We start from the raw sequence: 24,074 nt of genomic DNA, 5'->3' as shown, positions 1-24,074 counted from the left end.
TATATACTCTTATATATAATTCAATATATATATATACACACACACACATTTACACACACATACAAACATAATCACAAATAAAAATAAAATCATTACATTTCCCATTTTAATGAAGAATCGTTAAAATTGCATTTTGTTTTTTATTTAGTACTGCCCTGAGTAAGCTATTCAAGCTTATTCAAAACAGCAATATGATACATTAAGAACCAGGGGGGTGTAAACATTTGAACAGGATGATTGGTGTAATTTGTTATTTTGTTTAAATATTTTACATTTTTTTCATTTAGTACTGCCCTTCAGAAGCTACATAAGATATTTATGTTTCACAGGAGACGAAGTAGTAACAATTTACACCAATCATCCTGTTTAAACCTCCTGGCTCTTCATGTGTCGTGTTGCCTTCTTGAGCATCAGTGAATGGATCTTAATATGTAGCCACTGTTGCAAAGGGGTTAAATATGCAGATGATGCTGGAAAAGCAAAGAATGTGCAGGACCTGGAGAATTTTTCTGAAGAACAGTGGGCAGTTTAACTGCTCACGACAAACAACGGACTCATGAACAACTATCACAAAACATAAAAGCAGTCACTGATCATCCAGGCAACAACACACAGTATTAAGAATCAAGTGTATGAACTTTTGAACTGGTTTATTTGTGTTGTGGATTATATGTAAACATCTATTATGTGAAATAGCAGTACAAAATAAAAAACAAAATGTACCTATTTTGTATGGCTGTATTACTCGATTCTGCATGATCAACTATTCAAGTAATCTATAAATTGCATTAATAAAGCAATATACTTAATATACCATAGATAGATGTTTGGCTCTTCTTTAACATTTGTGACTGTGCTTATGTTCTTGACAGTGAAAAGTCTCACATGAGACTAATCTTACTAAAATACACTGACCAGGTATAGTCTCTTTAACATCTACTGGCGAAGTGGTACTAAAATCCAGTAGTAGACAAGCACTTGTGCACATTAACCTTGATGAATCAGATACAGGCAGGGTAAATATTTACATTACATCTGGCAGACGCCCTTATCCAGAGCGACTTACATTTCTGTAATTTATACAACTGAGCATATGAGGGTTAAGGGCCTTGTACAAGGGCCCAGCAGTGGCAGCTTGGTAGTGCTAGGACTTGAACTCATGACCTTCCGATCAGTAGTCTGACATCTTAACCACTGAGCTGAAAAGCAAAATGTTGAAAAAATAATAGTAACAGGGACAGTAAATGATAAACAGGAGATTAATATAGGCCTGGTAATATATAACATTTTAAATATATTTTGTTGAATGTTTTAAACTCACTTATATTTCTGACTCACTATGTAGACTATTATTGACTCTTGTTGTTTGGGGGAAAAAAAAAAAAAAAGCCAAACATGCCCTGATTGATTACATTTTGCAGTAAGGAGATAACTGAGATAATTACATTTTTGGCTGAACTGCAGAGGATGACTTCAACTTGCAGTGCTAAAGCTCTTGTGGACTCTCAGGTGAGATAGAGAATGAGCAGTTAATTTCAAATCAAACACATTGAGTGATAGTTTGTTTGTAGTTTGAGGAGGTTTGTTAATCCTGAACACTGAGAGAGAAATATTTATTAAACTAAAATGGAACTCTCTCAAGACAGCTCTGAAACAGAACAAGACAAAAAGCATCAGCCTAAAAAGAGGCAGATTGGGAATCGTACCAGCATCGACTGATTCATTATACCATGTGTAAAATATCATGATGTATTTGTACACATGCATTTGTTGGATGCTTTGTGGATGACCAAAGTCTAAAGCTTTTAGGTATGACCTCGGCAAATTCCTATAATCCGTCCACTCGATGGTTATTGAGCGTCTTGATTACAAGTGTGCTCTCTAAATGAGTTTTTCATGGGCTGGCAATCTTTTCAACTCTGGTGTTCTGCCTGATGACAAATATTGATCCATTAGAGAAATGTAGCTCTGCCAGAACAGTGAACGTATTCACACTTGTTGCACAGAGAAATTAATCTTTATAATGAGTAAATAAACAGTTATCTATGAATAGATTATAATTTAGAGCCTAGAGCACCTTGCAGAAATGAATCTATAAAGCATGTGAGAGGAGCTAGATCTGAATCACAGCCTAGTCTGTTTGTACAAACTGCAGCACTTGTCATTCTCCATAGTTCCAGATATGAAAAGAGAGGCAGGTTTACTTTAGGCTGGTCCTGTGACCTTAAAGGTCATGATACGCTCAAGCCACATCTCTAGTATTTATTCAATCTACCTCTGAAACCAGGCTATGTAATAGGCTGCTACTGTGATAATATCCTTGGGAAAAGAGAGAGGGAGGAAATGGATGTCATGGCATACAGCATTTCCCAGTCCTCAGGCCACAGAAGGCACACATACATATCTCTCCACTGACAAAATATCTCTTTCCTCTTGTGTGATTGCCTTTACACTATCCAAAGGCATACGGCCCAATACCATGGCATATGACACTCAAAAAGCCTCTTTTGCCAACATCCTATTCAGTTGTTTTGTCTTTTTGGGAAGGCTTAACGGTTGAATAGAAGTGCATCTGTTGAATTCAGAAAGCAAAGAAAATTCTGTTTATGCTGGTCATCCCAAATACCAGGGGTTAATTTCTTATTGCCCTCTAAAGTGAATTTAAAAAGCTGCAAGCTGAAGTGTCAGATACATCTCATAAAGCCTATATACATCACATATTATTCATTCCTGAGGGGTATTTTTTTTGTCCCCTTGAGGGTGTATTCCTGCCTCATGCTCCATGTTCCTGGGATAGGCTTCAGATCCAATGTGCCTCTGACCAGATGTTTTCCCTATGTGTCTAGTATGCCACTTTCTTAATTGAAATTTTGTTATTATATTTGACAGTATTTTAAATATAACTATGTTGGTCTTATCTTCTACTTCAAAACTGTATGTAGTTTTATTAAGTTGTATATAATGTGGTATTGTAGTTTGCCCTTGTTTCCCCACCCTGTTGTATTTAGAACTTGTGCTATAATCTGGCCTAGTCTGACATCGCTTTCACAAATTGACATCCCATTTTGGGGGTGTTTCGACTTGCTAGGCTGGTGAAATCCCAACCCTTCTGTTCTTTTTCCTGTTTTATCATGGCACTACATTTTTCACTTTGTCAAAGTAGTAACTCAAGGGTTAGTCATTATCCTTCCACATTTAGTATACTCTAGCTAAAATTTCCTCTGTATTTCCACTCTGTGGTGTTTCATCCTGTTATGTCAGTGATTCCTTGAGGAAGGAATACACACATAACAATAACATGGAAGATGTTCTCACATCAGTCATTTATATGCAGCTTGAGCAATACTGTGGGGTCCAAAAGTCAGTCCACACTGCGAATTTGAACATTTTTATACCAAAGAAAGAAATGTTCAATATACTGAATATTACATTTGAAAGATTCTGCACTATTTCTAGGTCAGTATTTAAATGTAAGCAAATTTGTGCTATTAACCATGTTAACTCCTTTGTACAAAAAGTCAGATCTTCCTTGAGTCTTATCCCTTCCACTGAAGCACAAGTTCAGACCAAACTGATGGATTTGATTTAACAGGGATCATCAGGTTTAGTAGAATCCACGCCAGCTCGAGTGCATGCTGTAATTAAAGCAAAAGTGTGACAAATACTAAGAAATTCTGAAATTCATCTAAATTGTATTAAATTAGAAAAGAATATTGTTTATAAATAGACAAAGTCATATTATAGGTTCATCGTATTTTCTTCTCTGAATGATGTAGATCTACATGATTCAAGAGATGGCAGACTGAGCCATGTGTTTTAAGATTCTGCCTGAACAAACAAAATACACACAATTAAAAAACACAGATTGTACAATTAATTAAATTAAGCAATGTAAGGTGTGTTTGCCTTAAACTGATTGCTCTTTAGAAGGCTCTAGAATTGTTTAGTGTAATTGGCAAATGGTGTTTGTGTGATTTCCCCCCCCAGTTCAGCAGATGTAAATGATTTAGACAGCACAGAAAGGCATGCATGATGGAGTTTATCGGACTGTCCAATGGTGTCATCATCACAGTGAACTGAGGATGCCTCAGCTGTGTTTACTCAGAGCTGCTGTCAGAAAAAGGACATGCAACAACCAGAGTAAAAGCCAAAGCAAAATCCTGTATAAGTACATGTAAAATATCTAAACACATGTGATGCATACTTAAAAACACCTGTTTTTGTTCAATATACAGTGCCCTAGAATTCAGCAGTTCATTAGAAATGGATAAATTCTCTTCCTGAGTAACTGCTTTTTGTTCTCCCACATGGTCTATGCCTATATGTGCAAATCTGCAGCAGAAGCACAGAGGTGAATAGAGTCATTTCATCTTTTTGGGAAGGCTTAACAATTGAATAGGAGTGCATCTGTTGAAAGCAAATTCATTCTTTGAAAGCAAAGAAAATTCTGCTTAGAATATTCCCAGTTTTATACTTGAATGATTGAACATGCTCAAGCCATCTAAATTTTTTTTTTTTTTGCCTTTTGTCATCTCTAGATGAAAATGAGCATGGATATATTCATAGATATACAGGCTACATTTACATCTTTACCACAAGACAAACCTCTTTAAAATGCAAAGGTTCAGGTTTGACAAATAGGCACAACACACATATACACTGATCAGCTATAACATTAACACCACCTGCCTAATATGGTGCAGGTCCCCCTTGTGCCACCAAAACAGCTCTGTACCAGTGAGGCATGGACTCCACAAGACCATTGAAGGTGTGCTGTGGTATCTGGCACCAAGATGTTAACAGCAGTTCCTTTGAGTCCTGTAAGTTGTGAGGTGGGGCCTCCATGGATTGGAATTGTTTGTCCAGCACATCCCACAGATGCTTGATCAGATCACATCAACTTCGAGAACTGACTGTTCACTTGCTTCCTAATATTACCCACCCTTTGACAGGTGCCATTGTAACAAGATAATCAATGTTATCACTTTTTGTATACACTGATCAGCCATAACATTAAAACCACTGACAGGTGAAGTAAATATCTTGTCGTGGTTTTCTTTCTGAGACTATAATATAAAAGCAAGATATTGAGGAAAAGTTTGACAGCTTCTTTTAAGATTCTTGAATAAAGTGGAAGCTTGCATTACAGGTGGACTAATTCCATGTCTGATACTCTGTACAACTACAGGCCTCTCATCTGACTAGTAAATTGGAAATTTTGTACATCTCCCTACCTCAAAACTCTCCTTGAGGTTTATGTTCCCTCATGCAACCTGCGATCAGTTAACGACCAATGCCTGGTAGTGCCTACTCTGTGAGGCATGAGGTCTCTTTCTGGAATCTTCAAACTGTCTGTCCCTCAATGGTGGAATGAACATCCAACCTCAATCCAGACAGCAGAATCTGTCACTATCTTCAAAAAATGGCTAAATACCCACCTCTTCCGATTTCTGTGTACTTTGTAAAGAGTAATTGCTTGTGAAAGCCTCTAAATGAGAAGGTATGATAATAAATAAAGCAATACTAAGACCCATAAATCATCACAGTCTATTCATATAGTAAATAGAGCAGATCTGTTGCTTCTTGAACAAGCACAAGCACAAGGTTTTAAAGAGTAGAAAATCCTCAATGAGACATTTTAGGCTCTTAATCCATGTAGTTTATATACATCCTGGCGTCTGTATATTAGAGAAGTTCTAGAATCACATATTAAACAATGGGAATTTAACTTTAGGAAATTTTCCCAAGGTAGCTTTGTAGGGGAGTGAATTTTGCATGTTGTCCCTGTATCCATGTCAGCAGGTGAATTAGGTACTCTATGTATATACAGTAGCCCCTAGGTGTAAATTAGCATGTGAATGGGTGCTTGAATGGCCCCCGGTAATAGACTAGCATCTAATCCTGCTGGATCCTCTATGACCCTGACCAAAATAAGCAGCTAATTAAGATGAATCAATGGATATATTTCTAAAGCAATGATCTAAACAACCTGCAGCATATAACAACTTACTTTACAAATGTTAGTCTAGGTATATTACAGACATACTGAAATATACATACTGAGAATGTCATTCAATAAGCCCTGAGGTGTACTGCAGGTGAACTGCATGTGCACAATTAGGTCTCAATTAGGTGTTCAATTGGTGGAGTTGAATGATTTTTCTTTTTTACTAATTAAGTCCACCCCCAGAACCTATGGTTGTTTAACTAGAGTTAGCATTACATTACTTTCAACTGCTTGAAAGTCAAGTTATAGTACTTTAAACTTGTGAAATTCATACTGATTTAAGAAATATAATATCATATATACTATATACCAAAAAGTATGTAGACAACTGAGCATAACCCACAAATGTGGGAGTTCCCCAAACTTTTGCCATAAAGTTGGAGGCACATGATTGTCTAGAATGTCTAGTATGCTGTAGCATTAAGATTTCCCTTCACTGGAACTACAGTATGGGACCCAATCATGTTCAAGTATGAATGCTAGGTTCATAGAGACATGGTTTGCCAAGGTTGGTATGGAAACACTCAAGTTGCCTGCACAGAGCCCTGACCTCAACCCTACTGAACACCTTGAGATGAACACGGAATGCAAACCAGGCCTCCTTCCCTGACATCAGTGCCCCCTGCCTTTTGATGCTCAACAATCATAGGTTAGGTGTCCACATACAGTTGGCCATATAGTGTTTAATAATAAATTACTCCATCATGAAAAAATCACTGCCAGTGTTTATCCTGGTTTTATTGTGTTTCTTGTCGTTAAGATTTATCAAAGGACAGCATTGTTTTTTGCTCACAGGAGAATTAGCTGGCTGCGATAACCCATATAAACACAAACAAGCAATCCGGCCCATAATACTATAGTTTTCAAAATGTTTTTCTCAGACACATAATACAATTGTGTTCCGGGCACTGCGTAAACAATTATTTTATCATCATCATCATCATCATCATCTACATATTTTCTGTTATCTCTACTAGTAAGAAAAAAAGACTATTGTACCTTTAATGCAAATTATCTTCAGTCTTCATAGAAATAATTCAACATTCAAACCTCAAACTGAACTTGTCAAGTATACAATCATGATCATAACTGACTGACTATCTTTAAAACAAGGTCTGTATTAAGGTCAGAAGTATGTAGAAAATTAACCACAAGAGAACTGTTCTTCATATAATACTGGAGATTCTTTGTTACCATGGATCATCAACATTCATCAAAATCAGAATGTTGTTATTTATGTGAAAACAGAATTCAGAAGTTATCAGTTTATGTATCGTGACCTCCACATGCACTACAGCCCTACTGGACTTGATGAATGACATTCACAACAGAATGAATCAATTTTACAATATGTATTTTTAATGTGATTTCTGTGTATAATAAACTTAGTGCAACATGTGCATGTAAAGTAAGGTGTCATGTCGCAGGTTGTTTAGATCACTGTTTTGAAAGTTCTTTGAAAGTTTTTTAAAGGCTTTTAATCATTTGTTCTGTCACTCATTCAGCTTCTGTAAGCGCTTATTCTTGTTCATGGTCATGGTGAATAAGGAGTCTATGCCAAGAACCCTGGGCTTGAGGCAATTATACAACCTGGATAATCATGTCATTTGACCTAAAAGTTCTAGTACAATTTAAAGCTGCACTAGAGAAGTGTGCCACAGGTGCACCGCTAGAGAATCTTCTTGAAATAATGATTATAACAAGCACTCTCATTCCTTCAAAAGCACCCTAATGCCCACCAGAGCACTTTATGACATTTTGCAATTCACAATCATGCAGTGATCTTTTCTTATTCCTTTCATCACGAACAGTGTTTCATTTTTAAGCACATAATTTTTTTATTCTACTTACAGATAAGTCAAATTTATCTCACACCAAAAAAAGAAAAGGTTTAACGCTTAAATGTGCCATAGCTGAAGTGATAATTGCACATTAGCCTGCCGCCTACCCCAAAGGGAACGGGCAGAATATATATCTTCTGGTTTGCATGAGTTAAAATGTCAAACTTTAATCACCGGGCAAAAGGAATAATGATGAAGTGCTTTGAACCTAATTCGAGTTTCTTCTTCTTGTGAGGGGTGCACATGCTGTAATTTTAGAGCACCTTAGTTCTTCGGTTCTGTCTCTCCCACCATCCTGCCCAGACAAATTATTTCACTTTTTTCCCAGCACATACATCTGAGGGACAACGTGAGAATAAGAGACAGGGAGAGAAAGAGAGGAGTAAGGGATGACAGCAGGCCACCACCATTCACCCTGCTGATTGCCTACATAATCCCAGTTCAAACAGCAGTAAGTGAAGAAGCGAATGGTTCAGAGCTCAGGCTCTCTCTTCTCAGTGACACTTCACACAGAATTCCTGTTCCTCATCCGTTTTATTATTTACAGTGATGATATTACTGGCTTATGAAATATTGGCAGCACTTAGAGTATGTCATGGTGACATACTTGACCTTAGGTACTGCTGAATAGAATACTGGTGTATTATATTCAATTGTCATAATCAAGTGAACTTGTATGAGTAAAAAATCATGTTAAGGGTGGACTAAAGGTTTAAATTTTTTGTGTACAATTTGGCAAATTTCATCTCACCTTCTGGCAGTTATCAATAGAACAATTTGCTCAGAACCTCAGTCTGTGTGAAGGGGAGAATGTCCTCCAGCATCAGGATAAAGAGGTAGCTCTACTTTACCGTCAATTTAGAAATCTTAGAGGGACCACTGATGGTTACATTTGTTTGAATTTTAGTTTTAAAACCTCAGCATGAATATGAAGTTACATTATTGTAAATAATAATTATAATAAGAAATGAGCTAGTCTAGTACATTAAACAGGAAAACAGAGAAATGGAAATACCTTTCAAGTAAATGTGAAACCTGAAAAGGGTGCATATTGTAATTATTTGCCTAATTTATAAAAAAGGAAACCTTCATTACTCTACTGTTGTGAGAAGCAATGTTTAAACCATAATTTTCAAAAAAATAATATATTTTTCTTTACTTCAATTCAGACTTAGATAGCATACAAGCATACCATTTTCATTAACAGTGAGGTCAGTTAAAAGCTATTAATTTACCTTCAACATGGCAACTTCTCGGCCTGCAACTATTTATTTATTAATCTTCTGTAACCTCTTTGTCCTGGTCAGAGTCATAGTGGATCTAGTTCCTATCTCAGGAACACTGGGCATGAGATGGTACTACACCCTCAATGGGACATCAGCACAATGTACACACATATTCAGAAGCAGTTTTGCATAGCCAGTCTACATACAGTACTGGCATGTTTTTGGGAGGAAAACCACAAAGACATGGGGAGAACATGTGAAACTTTACACAGACAGTAACCCAAGCTCAGTAGTGGGCCATGGACCCTTGGTCTGTGAGGCAGCAATGCTGCCCACTGTGCCACAGTGCCACCTGGCCAGGAACCAATTTCCTCTAAAGCAATTAAAGAAAAAATACTGCATTGAGGACATTTTGTTTTCACAGATATTACAGCTGGAAGAAGAAACTGTCAGTTCTTTCAGTTTGCAGTAGAGGAATGTTCTGCATTTCTCAACAATGAAAGCAATAGTTTACAGTCATTACTGCAATGACTGTTGTTTACATGGTGACTCAAATATCTACCAGTTTTATAAGCTCTCTTTAAAGCGGATGCTCGGTTGCTGGCCAGATTGTGAGGTTATCTTTTATATTTCATGTCCATGCAGAATCCTGACACTCCCAAATGTAAGGTGCACAGGGCCAAAGCTGTGGGTTACTTATTCAGTCAGCATGATGAAACACGAGGACACATTGGCTGGCCTGTAAAATCACCAGACCTCAATCTCATAAAACTTGTGGGATTATATGGAACATAAGGTGAAAGACTGAATGAGTCATACCCAAACTTTAGATAAACTACACAACAGCTGTAGTGGAGTAAACCTAAAAAGACACTCTGGGAATTCTTACCTGAGAGGATTAGCCCTAGCATTGGAAGGTCTATTAAAAAAAGAAAGGACACATGCAAATAATGTTTTGTTTGGGGAGATTATCTCTTGTCTACCACTGTTGTTCCTTTGCACATACACAGAGTGGACTATTTGTGGAACATCTGACTGAAAGTAAGTAAATACAAATGTAAATGTACAGATTAGACATTTTGTTGATTTTTGTGAAGTAAACAGAAACAAATGATCACTGCAGCAAACATTTTTAACAACAAAACTTTTCTGTAAATATTAATGCACAGTTACTTGAAATTGGATTAATGTAAACAAACGAACACATAAATAAATAAATAAGTTTATAAGTAATAAATAGTTGGGGCACGTGCAAAAGATTGGACAACCTAATACGTCAGTATTTAGTAACACCCTCTTTTGGCAGATATCACAGCTTGCAAACACTCCTCCTTGCAGAACAATTCTAGTTCAGAGTTGTTATTATTGGGCCATCTTGCAAGTCAGGGGGCTGTGCTTCAGCTTGCATTTCTTGTAGTTCATGACACATTTTGAGTTATGTTTTGGATCATTGTCTTGTTGTAGAAGCCAGTCTCTTTTCAGCTTCAGTTTCTTGCCTGACTGAATCATATTCACTTCCAGAATTTGCTGATATTAACTGGAATCCATTCTTCAATCTACCCATGCAGCGTTTCCTGGGCCATTGGCTACCACGTGACCCCAAACCATAACAGATCCACCCCCCTTCTTTACAGCTGGCAAGGTGTCCTTTCCATCAATACCTTTCATCAAATGTCCTTTTCATCAAATACCTTTTTTCTCCAAACACCTTTGGTGATTGTGGCCAAACAGTTACATTTTTACTGCATCTCTCCACAGCCCTTGTTTCTAAAATGGTTTATCTAGAGATTGTTTTGAACAGATCAAAAATGTACTTTTGTGATAAGGTTCCAGCCAAGGTTTCCTTCTAATGACTCTTCCACGCAGATAATGTTTTGTAAGCAATCTACTGCCCAGTAGAATGGTGTAACACTTCCCCAGTGTCAGCTAAACCTTCCTGCAGGTCCTTAGTGCCATTTAGCAAGTTTACTTTGTCTCTATGCCACATTATCCTGTCACATTCCTATTAAACATTATCTCATAAAATGTGGTGTCCCACATTTACTCTAGCATGTGCATTGTAGGTCTAATGAAAGTAATGAAGCTTGAGTTCAGGGAGATTTGTAAAGTGATCAACAGCTCTGGGCAGTACTGTCTTTTAGATCAAATTTTATTTGATTCTTATGCAAAAAAAAACAAAAAACAAAAAACAAAACAACAACAACAACAAAAAAACCCTCACTTTGTTGTGCTGCAACCAGAAGACAAAATCATTGGAATTTTATTTGTAATGCTGTATGATCCATGGCTAAGGAATGCTTGATCTTCATGACAAACCATGAGGGAGGTGCAACCGATCACAGCCTGTCTGTGAAATGCACATGGGATCAAGAAATACAAACATTCTGTGCTTCCTGAAATTCACTACAAACATTGATTGCTGTGGGAGACTTGCATGATTTCCTTTTGAGGAGTGGCACACTTTGATAGACATAAAAGGATTTTTTACAGTACAGGATCAAAACATTTGCCCGATTATTTTTTTCTGGAAAGATCAGGCATTTTGCATAGACAATCGTTCAAAAGCTACACATAACAATATAGCTGCTAAGCAAACTTCTATAACCTTCGCTGCTCAATATTGAAGAAACCATTTCTGGCAAGAAGCCCAGTAATTCCTAAAAGCCTAGCTATACACACAGCCTAACAATTATACAGAGTATGTTTAGCTCGGCATTATAGATATCCTGTAAAGTAGAATTACATCCCTGCTCTTTTTGGTTTTCTCTGTATGAGTGGAACATGTAGTTCAAAGGAGTTAAAGGAGCATACATACACAAGTTCTTAAGAGAAATGTAAACAATTGAGATCCTGACTTGTTATTTAATCATAAAGATACCCGGAATTCACAGACTGCTGGTAAAAGCAGGGTTATTGGGTATAAGCTTTTTTTTTTTTTTTTTTTTTAAACTTAACACTACACCACTCATTTTTGAGTAAAATAAGCACAATGTTTAATTTGGAGCACTGTGTACCCAAGACCAGAGGACAGTCTTGTTGAGTGAGTATGAATAAGCTAGACTGACAGGTCTAGTTTTGCCAAGCCAACCTTCACTGGCCTTCTCCTGCAAAGATTCATATTATAGGGTAAAATATCTTATTTATAATCCAAACCAATTCAGTCAGTCCTTTTTATGTGTATATGCATGTTCATGCATGAGTAACAATGTACAGTCTGAAGGACATGTGATTTGCAAATTTATCTGCTGCATTTTACATGTTGCTGCAAAATATAACCAGGAAAGCAGTGAGGTAGAACATAGTAAGAGAAGACATTTGAGGAAGAACCCACTGAGAGAGAAAACGGAGGGAGAAAGAACATGTGAGGGAGATCACAGTGAGAGAGAACATGTGAAGTAGATCAGAGTGAGAGAGAATGTGTGGTAGAATGCAATAAAGGAAAACATGGTGAGGGAGAACACAGTGATGGAGAACACAATCAGAGAGAAAAAGGGCGAGGGAGAACATGGCGAGGGAGAACACAGTGAGTGAAACTATAGTGAGGGAGAATACAGTAACGGAGAATATATTGAGGGGAATACGATGAGGGAGAATACAGTAAGTAGAATGCAGTGAGGAAGAACATATTTAGGGAGAATACAGTGAGGGAGAACATGGTACAGTAAGGGAGAATATATTGAGGGAAAATACAGTGAGAGAGAACATAGTACAGTAAGGGAGAATACAGTAAGGGAGAATATATTGAGGGAGAATACAGTGAGAGAGAACATTCTGAGGGGGAGGGGGAACATGGTGATTGAAAAAATGTGTGAGAGAGACAGAGAGACCATTCTTATATTTCATCTTATAGTCTCAGCCCTGGAACACCACAGATGTGGAAAACCGGTTATCGTTAAATGTATGTGTTCAGATGCCTAAGCCATACATAAGTCAGATGTGAAAAACCATCGTTATCAGATGAAAACAGCAAGTCAGTCAAATTTGACTGGAACACAACAGAAGGATCAAGGGGTATTCGCCTCCACAAATGAGCAGCGGCATGTCAAAAAAGAGTCATGAAGAGGAGAAACGCATATATTCAGATATATAAGAATGATGCAACTCAAGGTAATCAGCTGATTAGAATAAAGAAAATGGCCTGAGGATTGAAGGCTAATTAGACCAGCTTTAGAAAGTTGAGTCCAAAAAAAAACCCCACTCTTCACAACATCTTGATGCTTTTAATTTCCTGTAATGTAATATGGTTTTAAATTCATGTTAATTACTTATTCAATAGAAATATTACATGTGAAGTACTAAACTCTAGACTAACATGGAGAGATATAAAAACCCTTCAGCCTTCTGAAAAGAAGACTCTGCCACTGGTATTTTCATTATTCTCAGCTTTCAAGAAGAAACATGCATCGTTTTTATTTTTTGGTTTTTAAAGTATGGATGGTACCAACACTACATAATCAGATTCACTGTTGCCATGTTTCACCTAATTACAGTGTACATTACTTATACTTTTATATAGAAACTTATTAAAAATATTAGGTATATTTTAAACATACCTGAAGTTGAATAAGTGTATAGCTATCATTATGTAATATACCAAAATTACTTATGTTCATTGTAATAAGAGTGGTGGCTTGGGAAAACCCTTTACATGGTGAAATTATGACATTTTCTACTATATGCAATTCTGAAAACTACATTACAAATTTTCTTCAACTGAAATGCATATTTTGTACGCATCTCAAAAGTGAAAAGGGAGAAAACTGTGTTCCACTGACAGACATGATTTAGTGTCTTGATCATAAGCACGATCCACATCAGTCTATTGAGTCTTATTATTTGACTGTTCACGGTTTACTCTTAAGCCCTATTCACACCCAGACATAAAACGCGTGACTTCAAAACGGCAAATGTTTTTAACGTCGAGGGGTTATTTATTTATTTTTTTGACATGTTGCGTCAAAAACTGGCCGATCAACGAGATTTGCGCTTTTGTTAATGTGTCCGGAGCCACTAAAGTTACATAAAAGTATGACTTGATGACGCTAAGTCATCAAGTCGCAAAACTGTCTTAGCGAGGAAGACGAGGCAAAAAAGAAGACGAAGAAGATGCAAGAACCCACCATTTTTGTGTGAATGCTTAAGTGACATACCCGAAATAAAATGCTCATTGCTAATAAATCCTTCTGCCTACACACATAAACAAGGCGTCATTTGAAAGCACCAGATTCAAAATTACACACTAAATAATATATTAAAGTGTATTTATTATGTTGTGCCTATTTTGACGACACTGAAATGCAAGCATATATTTTAATGATCCATTTAATTCTTTCACTGTTGCTTTCTACAATAAATAGCATCATTTGTTTCTTTGCCTCTTCCCTGCAAATGATAATCCGCTGATAGTCCATTGTATTTATTTTGAACCTGGCATGTATACAAGTATTCCTTGAACTCTTATTAAAATAGCTAAGTGTCTCATTATTGTGTCATTGTATCATCATATTGACCGCAAAAAAAGTCTATTCATATTCAATATTTCATCAGTTTGCAGGAACATTAACATTTTTGGTTTACAACAATAGTTGCTTTATACCCACCCCCTCCCAAAAACAAAATTACATTAAAAAAAAAACAAACATAATCTGGGTCTTCCCATAAGTATGTGAATGCTATTGCTGTGACTTTAATATAATTCAAACCATCAGGCCTACTTATTTAAAAACAGTATATTGTTTAAAATTAGAACTTTAAAGATTTAGCTTCAAATAAGTATTTGTTGCAGTGGCCAAATCACCAAATACCTTACATTTCGCAATGTCAGGGAGTGAATTCTCACTTTCATTCAGCGTCTCGCCCGCGTTTAACGCCTGGGTGTGAACACCCAAAAAAAAAAAAAAAAACCGCTGAGAAAATTGTCCCGGTGTGAACAGGCCCTTACTTTACTGCTGAAATAATAGTAATAACTGATTAATCACAGACTATTTTTGGTTGGCATTAGCTGCACATATGAAAGTGGATAATTTCATCGCTTGCATTAATATCATTTACAAACTTAAATCTAGGGCTGGGCAATACAGCTAAAAAAAATGATCACAATATAATAATTTCATATCATTCGGTGTTCATAATTATTGATAATTTTTTTTTTTTTTTTAACAGAGACCAGATGAAAAAAGGTTTGAATTTAACCACTGTATTTTTAATTTACCCACTTTATTAAGGCAAACAACAAATAATTTTAGTTTTAACAGTCAAAAACAAAATATAATTTAAACAAATATCTTCTCTTATATGTTATATGAAGATTAAATAAGTGTCAAAGAAACTCTTTAGCTTAATAAGTAAAATGTTACAAAATGTGTGCAATGTAAAAGGCAAACTTTAAGGGAGATCAACATGACATTATAGCGCAGAATGGGACTCCTGGTGCTCTGGGTTGTACTCAGCCGTTTAGCATAGTTAGCCTAGCCTCGTATAAAACTTCCACTTTAACACTGTGCTGAAGTCCGTGTCTGATGAGTCAAGCTCCTGCTCTGAGGACACTCACTGTCCTCCCCAGAGCCGACATTTTAAACAGGAAACACAAACGCGGCTAAATGTCACCTTTCTTCCCGGCCCGCTGTTCAGAGTCACACGCACTGTACATGTGCGGAGCACTCCGCATGCGCACTATAAGTCTCTCGCAGGTTGTGTATCTATATTTGGCCGGGATGTTTTTTTTTTGTTTTGGTTTTTTGCAAAGCTTACACACAACGGTGTTCTGATGTTGGTCAGACAAAAAGAAACCAAAAAAAAAACACAAAAACTGCCACACTGGTGAGCTGACATGTCCTTTTTGATTCACAAACATCCTCAGCAGGCTCCGAACTCATTTCGGCATGTGTTCGTATGTTCTGATGTCACATGGCGATGACGCAGCCGAACCCCACAGATACGTAACTTGTTATTGGCTGTTTGCTTGTCACTCGTAGCACATTCCTTTATCAAGGCATATGATAGACTGTTTATGATCCAGGGACGGAGCACGCTTGAGGGTTGTTCATGCAAACAAACTTCATGTCTGTTTACATTTTATCCAGCATTATACCGAACATTTTTTCTAGCAATAAAGGTCGATAAAGGACCGTTTTATCGCCCAGCCCTACTTAAATTGACCAATTTCACTATGGAATATGATCAAAAGTAAGCTTGGCTAGCAAGTTAGGCTGAAAGCATAGGCATGGTTATACAGTAAATAAAATGTCAATCATTTTCATGAAATATATTTAGTGTAGATATCAAAGCATGTTATAGGCAGAAAAATCCAATATTGATAATTAATATTGACAGTGACTACATTTACATGGACAGCAATCTAATTATTGACCTTATTCTGAATAAGACTATGTTGTGATTAAGGTGTTTACATGAATTGCTTTTAGAATATTCCTTTCATGTTCCCGTCTTACGTTATAGATCATAGATCGATTAACGTCCTTGTGCCACGCCATCCGACGTTCCCTCCAGAATTTCACATATTAACATACAGTTCGTCTTCGTTATTGTACCATATACAGTTTTTGGTGTTTTTATTTTTAATTTTACGAAAGCTTCAAGTGCAGTTAATTATTTGTCGTGCTGTACGTGCAAATAGACGACTGCTTGAAGTCCAAAACCTGTACTTACCTACTATATAGTAGCCGAAATACGTGTATTTCACCTACTATGTAGTAGGTAGGTAAGAACGCGGTTTTGGACGCAGTCGTGCTCTCTTGTTTGCCATCAAACGGTTGAGCACTGCCGTGTGTGTGTGTGTGCTGTCGCAAAATGCGGTGAAAACTCCCACATGATGTTAATAGTGTGATTAAGGTGTTTAGATGTCTGTAATGCACATCGATAATGCGACTAAAACAGGAGTACTCCACATGTCTTAATTCGATTTGTGTTTACTTCGACTTTAATCGGATTACGGTAATCAGTAATCGCTGTTTACATGGTAGTTTCTTAATCAGAGTATTGTCTTAATTCGGGTTAATATTGGATTATTGTTGTTCATGTAAATGTACTGAATATATTTTTTTCTTTGCTATTTGGTAAATACAAACCAGTGTTCTATTGATTTGTTCACCTTTCTAGATACTACATAATCACAGGGCAGCATACTCGCTGCCCCACAGAGTTATTATTGCACTTAGCTTCAAACAAAATTTTGACCGCTATGTAGTTATTATTGTCAATCTGCCCCAATAAAATCTATGAGCACAAACCGCTCTGGCCTGAAAGAAACCTTACTGACAAAGGTACACTCCAGTGTCGATCTTTCAGCAATTGATGTTTGTCAGCAATAAACTTCTATTTAAAATGACCACAACAATCCGATAACCATCAGAAGGCACAAAATCTCTGTAACGTACCTCCAAAATCTCTTTCTATAAGTCTTGGTATTCATGAAGACATTTTTCTCAAGGGCTCTTAAAGACTTGAAGTGGTCTCATAAATATTCATAATCTCTGCTCTGCCCCCTCCCATTCACACATTTTGAAACACTTATTTTCAGATGTGCGCACTGAATCATTGTATTTAAAGGATGAGACATTGACAATGACATGTCTAACAATGGAAACCCGACAGATGCAAGATTGGGGAAATAGGATTCTAAAGTCTCTATTATTAAAGAAAAACTGAAGTTCATATATTAGAGGGTAGGTTGAAAATTTAGGTTATTATTAATTAAATACATGCAAAATACATTTTCTTAAAATATGTCTGTACAATTATAATTTGGAGTATGTTGGAGTAGATCACTGTACTGTGTATAACAGTACATTTGCTTGATACAGGATACAGCAGATCTGAAGAGTCTTGCACAGTCAAGGCAATGTGGAGGTGCAGGGATTTGAACACATAACCTTCTTATCTCTGACTCGAAACATTAACCATTGAGCCACCACAACTAGGACAACTAGCTTGGCTCAGTGGTTAAGGCTTTGAGTCACAGATCAGAAGGCTGTGTGTTCAAGTCCCTGCACCACCAAGCTATCATGATTGGGCAAGACCCTTCAGCTTACTTGTATCCTGTGTCACACAAATGTACAGGGTTATGTATTATTTTATACATGAAGATATTATAATGCATACAATTACAACCCAAGCTGCCAGTAAATTAGTGTACAATTTACAGCAATATATTACAGTGCAGACACATTTTAATTGTACTATAAACAACAGTAAAATGAGAGGTTCAAATAAAACAAACAAACAAACAAAAAAACATACACACACACACACAAAATCTCAGCCCTTGCCTCAAAAATTAACCCTGAGATCATAACAGATCACAAAAACAACCTTTCAAGGACAAGGGGTATGTAGTAATATAGTGGCACACAACAAATATATAAATACATTTAGATAATATCAATTTATAAAACATATTTATATAAAATTACTGTTATGAAAAAATATATACAAAATGTTTTACAGGGAAAAAGCCCCACCTTTGGACTGAACTATTAAAAAACAAACATGCATATGAGCGTACAACCAGAATGCAGAAAAGGATTTTTTTTCACATCTGCAGCTGTTTGTGTGCGTATTTGTTCACAGATCTGCTGTTGTCTCATGTGGTTACGGAGTTTAGGGCACCACTGGGACTATTTCACTTCTGTGTTCTCCATATGCGTGTGCTGTGTCATTTGAGCCTAAAAGGGAACATTATGCAGAATTAACACCAAAAAAAACAAAAAAAAAAAAACAAATGTGCACATAACCCTATAAGTCTTTGCTTTAAAAGATGCAAGTGAAACTCATAAATGGCAGCAACTTTAGGTTTAGAATGAGCATGTTATATATACTGTATGATGCTGTGTATATCCAAAACCAGCATAATTCTCTCCTCCTTACTGAACTCCTTTATGGTATGCACATTAAACAATATATTCACTGACAGCTTTTACTGATGGATTATATGATTTCTGACACCTTCAATAATCACGACATTTACAGGCGAACAGTTTTCTCCCTCTGATCAGCTCGATTGGTTCAGCAGTCTGAGGGAGTGTGAGGGATGCAGTAAAAACTTCATAGACATTATGTATTGCACTTTTATAGAGAGAAATAAAAGAATTATGAGCAAGGAGAGGTATTGTAAAATTGATTTGTGAATGCAAGCTCCTACCATGGCACGGAGGTGCTGAAAGTTGTGACTTCAAGCGCTAGAATGAAAAAGAAAACGAAGTAATAAAACCAATGAAAGACTTAGTGAATAGATAATAGTGCAAATTAGTTGAGAATAGTCAGATAATTCTGAGTGATAAAAATAGGAACTACACTACCTCAGCGTTATATTTATCCAGCTGCTCCAGTTGTTCAAGCTGGACTTTCTGGAGCTGATCAAGCTCTTTCGACTGGTCCAAGGCAAGCTTTCGAAACACATTATAAAATGTTATTTAAAACAACTGAAACAAAGCATTAAAAGAGATTTGTCCATTTCTTTCATAATATATACCTTTTTTCTTTCTATGAGAAATTTTCTTGTGTTGTTGCTGTTCAGTTCTCGAATTCTCCTGCAGACACATAATGCCCCAAAACAAAATCAGAAAGTTCAAAAGCACACTGAAGCTTAATTTTCTGTAACAGCAGCTCTGACTGTAGTGCCAGATGCAATTCACAACACGTATTTATATTAATGTGCTCCTTCTATTACATTATCGTTGCTATAGTAACAGCTCATTCACAAGGGCTTGTATGGTGGATGATCCACATAATCTAAGGCTGCTAATAATAAACAGAATAAACGACATGTTTTTATTTATCAAAGAAAATGTCTCATTGTTGATCTTGTAAAGTTTTCTGTTTCAAGATGTTTGTTTAACATTTATACAGGATGTCCCAAAAGTCTCCATACATAGGAGATTATGTTTGCCAGCACCACATTGGTTGTGGCTTCGTCAGTGGATGTTTGTGGACGTCCACTTCTCGATTAGTCCGCAACACTTCATCTTTTTGAAATTGTTAATAAGTTTGGTAACAGTGTTGTGTGTGATGTGCTTGCCATGTTTCCTGTTAAAGTCCATCGCAACCTTGCGACAGTTTCCCGATCCAGCCATGAGAATGATTTCAACGTGTTCTTCTTTTGTTAAAGGAATTAATAAAGGCTGAAATAATATATATAATATAAACTAAGTACGAAACATTTTGGAAGACATTTTGTTTAAAAAAAAAAAGGTGTTAATTTCCCTCATGTATCAAGACTTTTTGGGACACCCTGTAAAAGAGACTCCAGTGTCAGCACTTTGTAAAGGTACGTTTTCTGCCACGGGAAAAAGAAATTCAAGAAAGGGGGAAAAAAACAGTATGATGAGGGAATGACTGTTTATAACTGCTATAATGTAAGTGACAACAGGAACTAATATGGAATGCAGGTGTTCCACAAAATAAAATGACGTTATTATAAGAAAATAATCAAATCTGTCACTATATAATACACTCTTGGGCAAAAAAAAAAAAGAAAAAAGGTCCAAGCCCAAAATGGCAAAAACATTAAGCTTTTATTGGTCTTAACAAACAATCGTTGGTCAGAAAATTATAAAAAATTAAACAAATGCACTCCTGAGACCTCCTGTGCCACTCTTTGCTCGTTTACTTTTGCTGCAGTGAACTGTTTGGGGAATAGCTAGAAACAGGGAAATTCCCATATACAGTCCCCTCCACTAATACTGGCACCCTTGGTAAATATGAGCAAAGAAGGCTGTGAAAAATTATCTTTATTGTTTAACCTTTTGATCTTTTGTTAAAAAAAATCATAAAAAATACTCTGGTCTCATGGATATCAAACAATTGCAAACACAACACAGGTTTACCTAACAAATATCTTTGTTAAATATAGGTGTGCAACAATTATTGGCACCCTTTTAGTCAATACTTTGTGCTACCTCCCTTTGCCAAGATAACAGCTCTGAGTCTTCTCCTATAATGCCTGATGAGGTTGGAGAATACATGGCAAGAGATCTGAGACCATTCATCCATACAGAATCTCTCCAGATCCTTCAAATTTCAAGGTCCACGCTGGTGGACTCTCCTCTTCAGTTCACCCCACAGGTTTTCTATGGGTTTCCAGTCAGGGGACTGGGATGGCCATGGTAAGACCTTGATTTTGTGGTCAGTAAACCATTTTTGTGTTGATTTTGATGCATGTTTTGGATGCTGGAAGATCCAACCACGGCCCATTTTAAGTTTTCTGGCAGAGGCAGTCAGGTTTTTATTTAATATCTGCTGACATTGATAATTGAGTCCATGATGCCATGTATCCTAACAAAATGTTCAGGTCCTCTGGCAGAAAAACAGCCCCAAAACATTAAAGAGCCACCACCATATTTAACCATGGGCATGAGGTACTTTTCCATATGGCTACCTCGCTGTGTGCGCCAAAACCACCTCTGGTGTTTACTGACAAAAATATACACACATCCAAATCCAGGTTGATTCACAACATTTCCAGTTGACTGGAACTTCTTAATTATTGCCCTGATGGTGGAAATGGGCATTTTCGATGCTTGTACTATTTTCTTATACCCACTTCCCATTTTGTGAAGCTCAATAACCTTTTGTCGCACATCACAGCTATATTCCTTGGTCTTACCCATTGTTATGAATGAGTAAGTGAATTTGGCCTATGTGTTACCTCATTTATAAACCTGTGAAACAGGAAGTCATGGTTGAACAATTTCCTGTTCCTAGTCACCCAGGTGTACTAAACAATTTAAAATATCAATGGGAATATACTTCAAATATATTTTTCTCACATGACTTCATAAGGGTGCCAAGGTATACATATATTTAACAAATATTTTTTTTATAAGCCTATGTTCTGTTTGCAATTGTTTGATATCCATGAGAGCAGAGTGTTTTTGTGATTTTTTTTTTTAAAAACAAAATATCCAAAGGTTAAACAATAAAGACAATTTTTCACAGCCTTCTTTGTTCATATTTACCAAGGGTGCCAATATTAGTGGATGGCACTGTATAGCCTTCTTGTACGCAAAGGTAAAATCATGATCATGATTAAAATGTTTTATGTAAATTTAAACCAACATGTCTGGATTTGCAAACGTTAAGACCATTAAAAGCTTAATAATTTGCTATTTTAGGCTAGGCCCATTTTTTTCCCCAGGAGTGTACATTTATGCAGCAGACAGTATGCTTGCTAACCGTTTATGGACACTGAATTGCACTAAATCATGAGCTTGGCACAAATAAACTTTTTGTGGCTATATGTGGCTGCTCGGACGTTCTCATTAACAGGATCATTACCGTTCTCTCTCAGCCTTGTTTTTGATGCTTTTGTCCTGACTGATGGCTTTACTGTTCTCCATTGATGACTTTGCCTGGTTAGCTCTCATCTCCTTACTCTGTCTGAAAGAAAACACAAACAAGCAACAAATGGAGTCATTTGTTAGATCAGGAGCAATATCTGAAGAGAATATAATACCAACTTGCCGTAGGACATCCAGTTTCCATTAACATTCCATGCTGCGTTTTATGGATAATGTTTTCTATCCTGTCCCATAATAAACGAGTCTGCAGTGAGGGGGGAAGTGGTGTACGGATCATAAAAGCATAATATATAAAATTGGCAAGACAACTTAAGAAGATTCATACAGCATGACAAATCAGAGCTGCCATCTATTTCAGTGTTTAGCATTTTGATATTTTAATGAACTACAACCCTGGAGTGAGAATAGCAAAATCCTGAGGTTCAGAGTCGCCTTACAAAAGACAGCGTTGATTTGTGTAAAAAAAAAAAAAAAGAGAGAAAAAAAAGAAAAAGAAAAGAAAAGGAGAAAAAAACAAACAAACAAACAAAAAAACACAGACAGCAAGAGAGACAAGAAACCCAAAGTAGAGGGGCTGACCTGAGGCTATTATTTGGAACTGGAGGGAGGCATGATGCCATTGCCAAGTTTGTGAATAAATGAAGTAACCCAGGGATACATCATACACGAGGTACATGCGCAATGCTGCAGTATCCTACCACTTAGTATTGACTGAGGAATGTTACATATTCTTCACTGCATTGATATTCAGCTTGTACAAGAAACTTCACTAATCCTACACATTTATTTCCGTACAGCACATCTGAACGTGAAACATTAGCAGTCATGCCGGTGAGAGAAAAAGATAACTTCTAATACCTTTCTCAAATGTTAAAAGTTACCATAATGCCCTTAGAGTGGATGCAGAAGGACGCACTATCCAGGTAAACTTATTCACATTAACGGCTCACCGCTCATGAACGTCTGTGAGCTGCTGTGTCTGCTGTTCCTGTGTCATCAGCATCAACTTTCTGAGCAGTTCACACTGCTGTAGCACGTGCTGGTCACTGAGGTCCTGGTTCTCAGCATTGTGGGTCTTTGTCATCTCAGCCAATTCCTCTGTTTGAGCAGCAACCATATTCTTCACCTGTCACGATAGGACAGAACAGTAGCTCACTGAGCAAACAAGTGCTATGTAAAGCAAAAAGCAACCTGCTTTGTAGAGAAAGGAACAAAAAGAATTCAGCACCTTTGTTTTGTGGTCTGTGGTAACGGTCTTTATCCTCCTCTCCATTTCCCCTCTGGTTTCCCAGTTACATTCACTGAGCAGGCATGAAAAATGAAAAAGACCTCAATTTTGGTTTGCGAACAAACCAATATTAAAAATACATTTAGCACTGTCCCATTATTCATGATTTTATTTTTTAAGCTCTTCAGGGCATGTTTTAATAATCAGATTGGTTTGGTATTATCATGTCTCCCAGGCATTACACATCTAAGATAGTGCGTCCTATGCTGGATGATGCTGCTTGTATCGATCTACCTGACTTTCTTGCTACTTCTTTCGAATTGTTTTTCTAGTGCCCGCTTTTCTTTTTCATGCTGTGTCGCCATCTTGTCCACCTGAGTACAATGAGTTCTCTGCAATGCAGTGTATGCCTGCAAAAAGAAGAAACTTCATATTTAAAACATTTACTTTTTGTAC

General features: G+C 36.8%; 1 protein-coding gene across 4 annotated transcripts in view; it reads right to left on the bottom strand.

Moving 5' to 3' along the window:
- Positions 1–15,233: 15,233 nt before the first annotated feature.
- Positions 15,234–24,074, bottom strand: part of LOC128612234 (1-phosphatidylinositol 4,5-bisphosphate phosphodiesterase beta-4) — a 45,526-nt gene continuing 36,685 nt past the window's right edge. For 2 of the 4 annotated variants that reach the window (XM_053632172.1, XM_053632171.1), the window contains 8 exons: positions 23,913–24,028; positions 23,619–23,691; positions 23,341–23,516; positions 22,368–22,469; positions 19,564–19,621; positions 19,391–19,477; positions 19,234–19,270; positions 15,234–18,757 (listed from right to left, as the gene is read on the bottom strand). In XM_053632172.1, the coding sequence (XP_053488147.1) occupies positions 18,693–18,757; positions 19,234–19,270; positions 19,391–19,477; positions 19,564–19,621; positions 22,368–22,469; positions 23,341–23,516; positions 23,619–23,691; positions 23,913–24,028 (714 nt within the window). In that variant the 3' untranslated portion in view covers positions 15,234–18,692. The other 2 variants (XR_008386706.1, XM_053632173.1) reach the window with 2 other exon arrangements.

Source organism: Ictalurus furcatus, chromosome 9, assembly GCF_023375685.1.
Source record: "Ictalurus furcatus strain D&B chromosome 9, Billie_1.0, whole genome shotgun sequence".
Lineage (NCBI taxonomy): Eukaryota > Metazoa > Chordata > Actinopteri > Siluriformes > Ictaluridae > Ictalurus > Ictalurus furcatus.
This window is presented reverse-complemented; position numbering and strand designations above follow the sequence as displayed.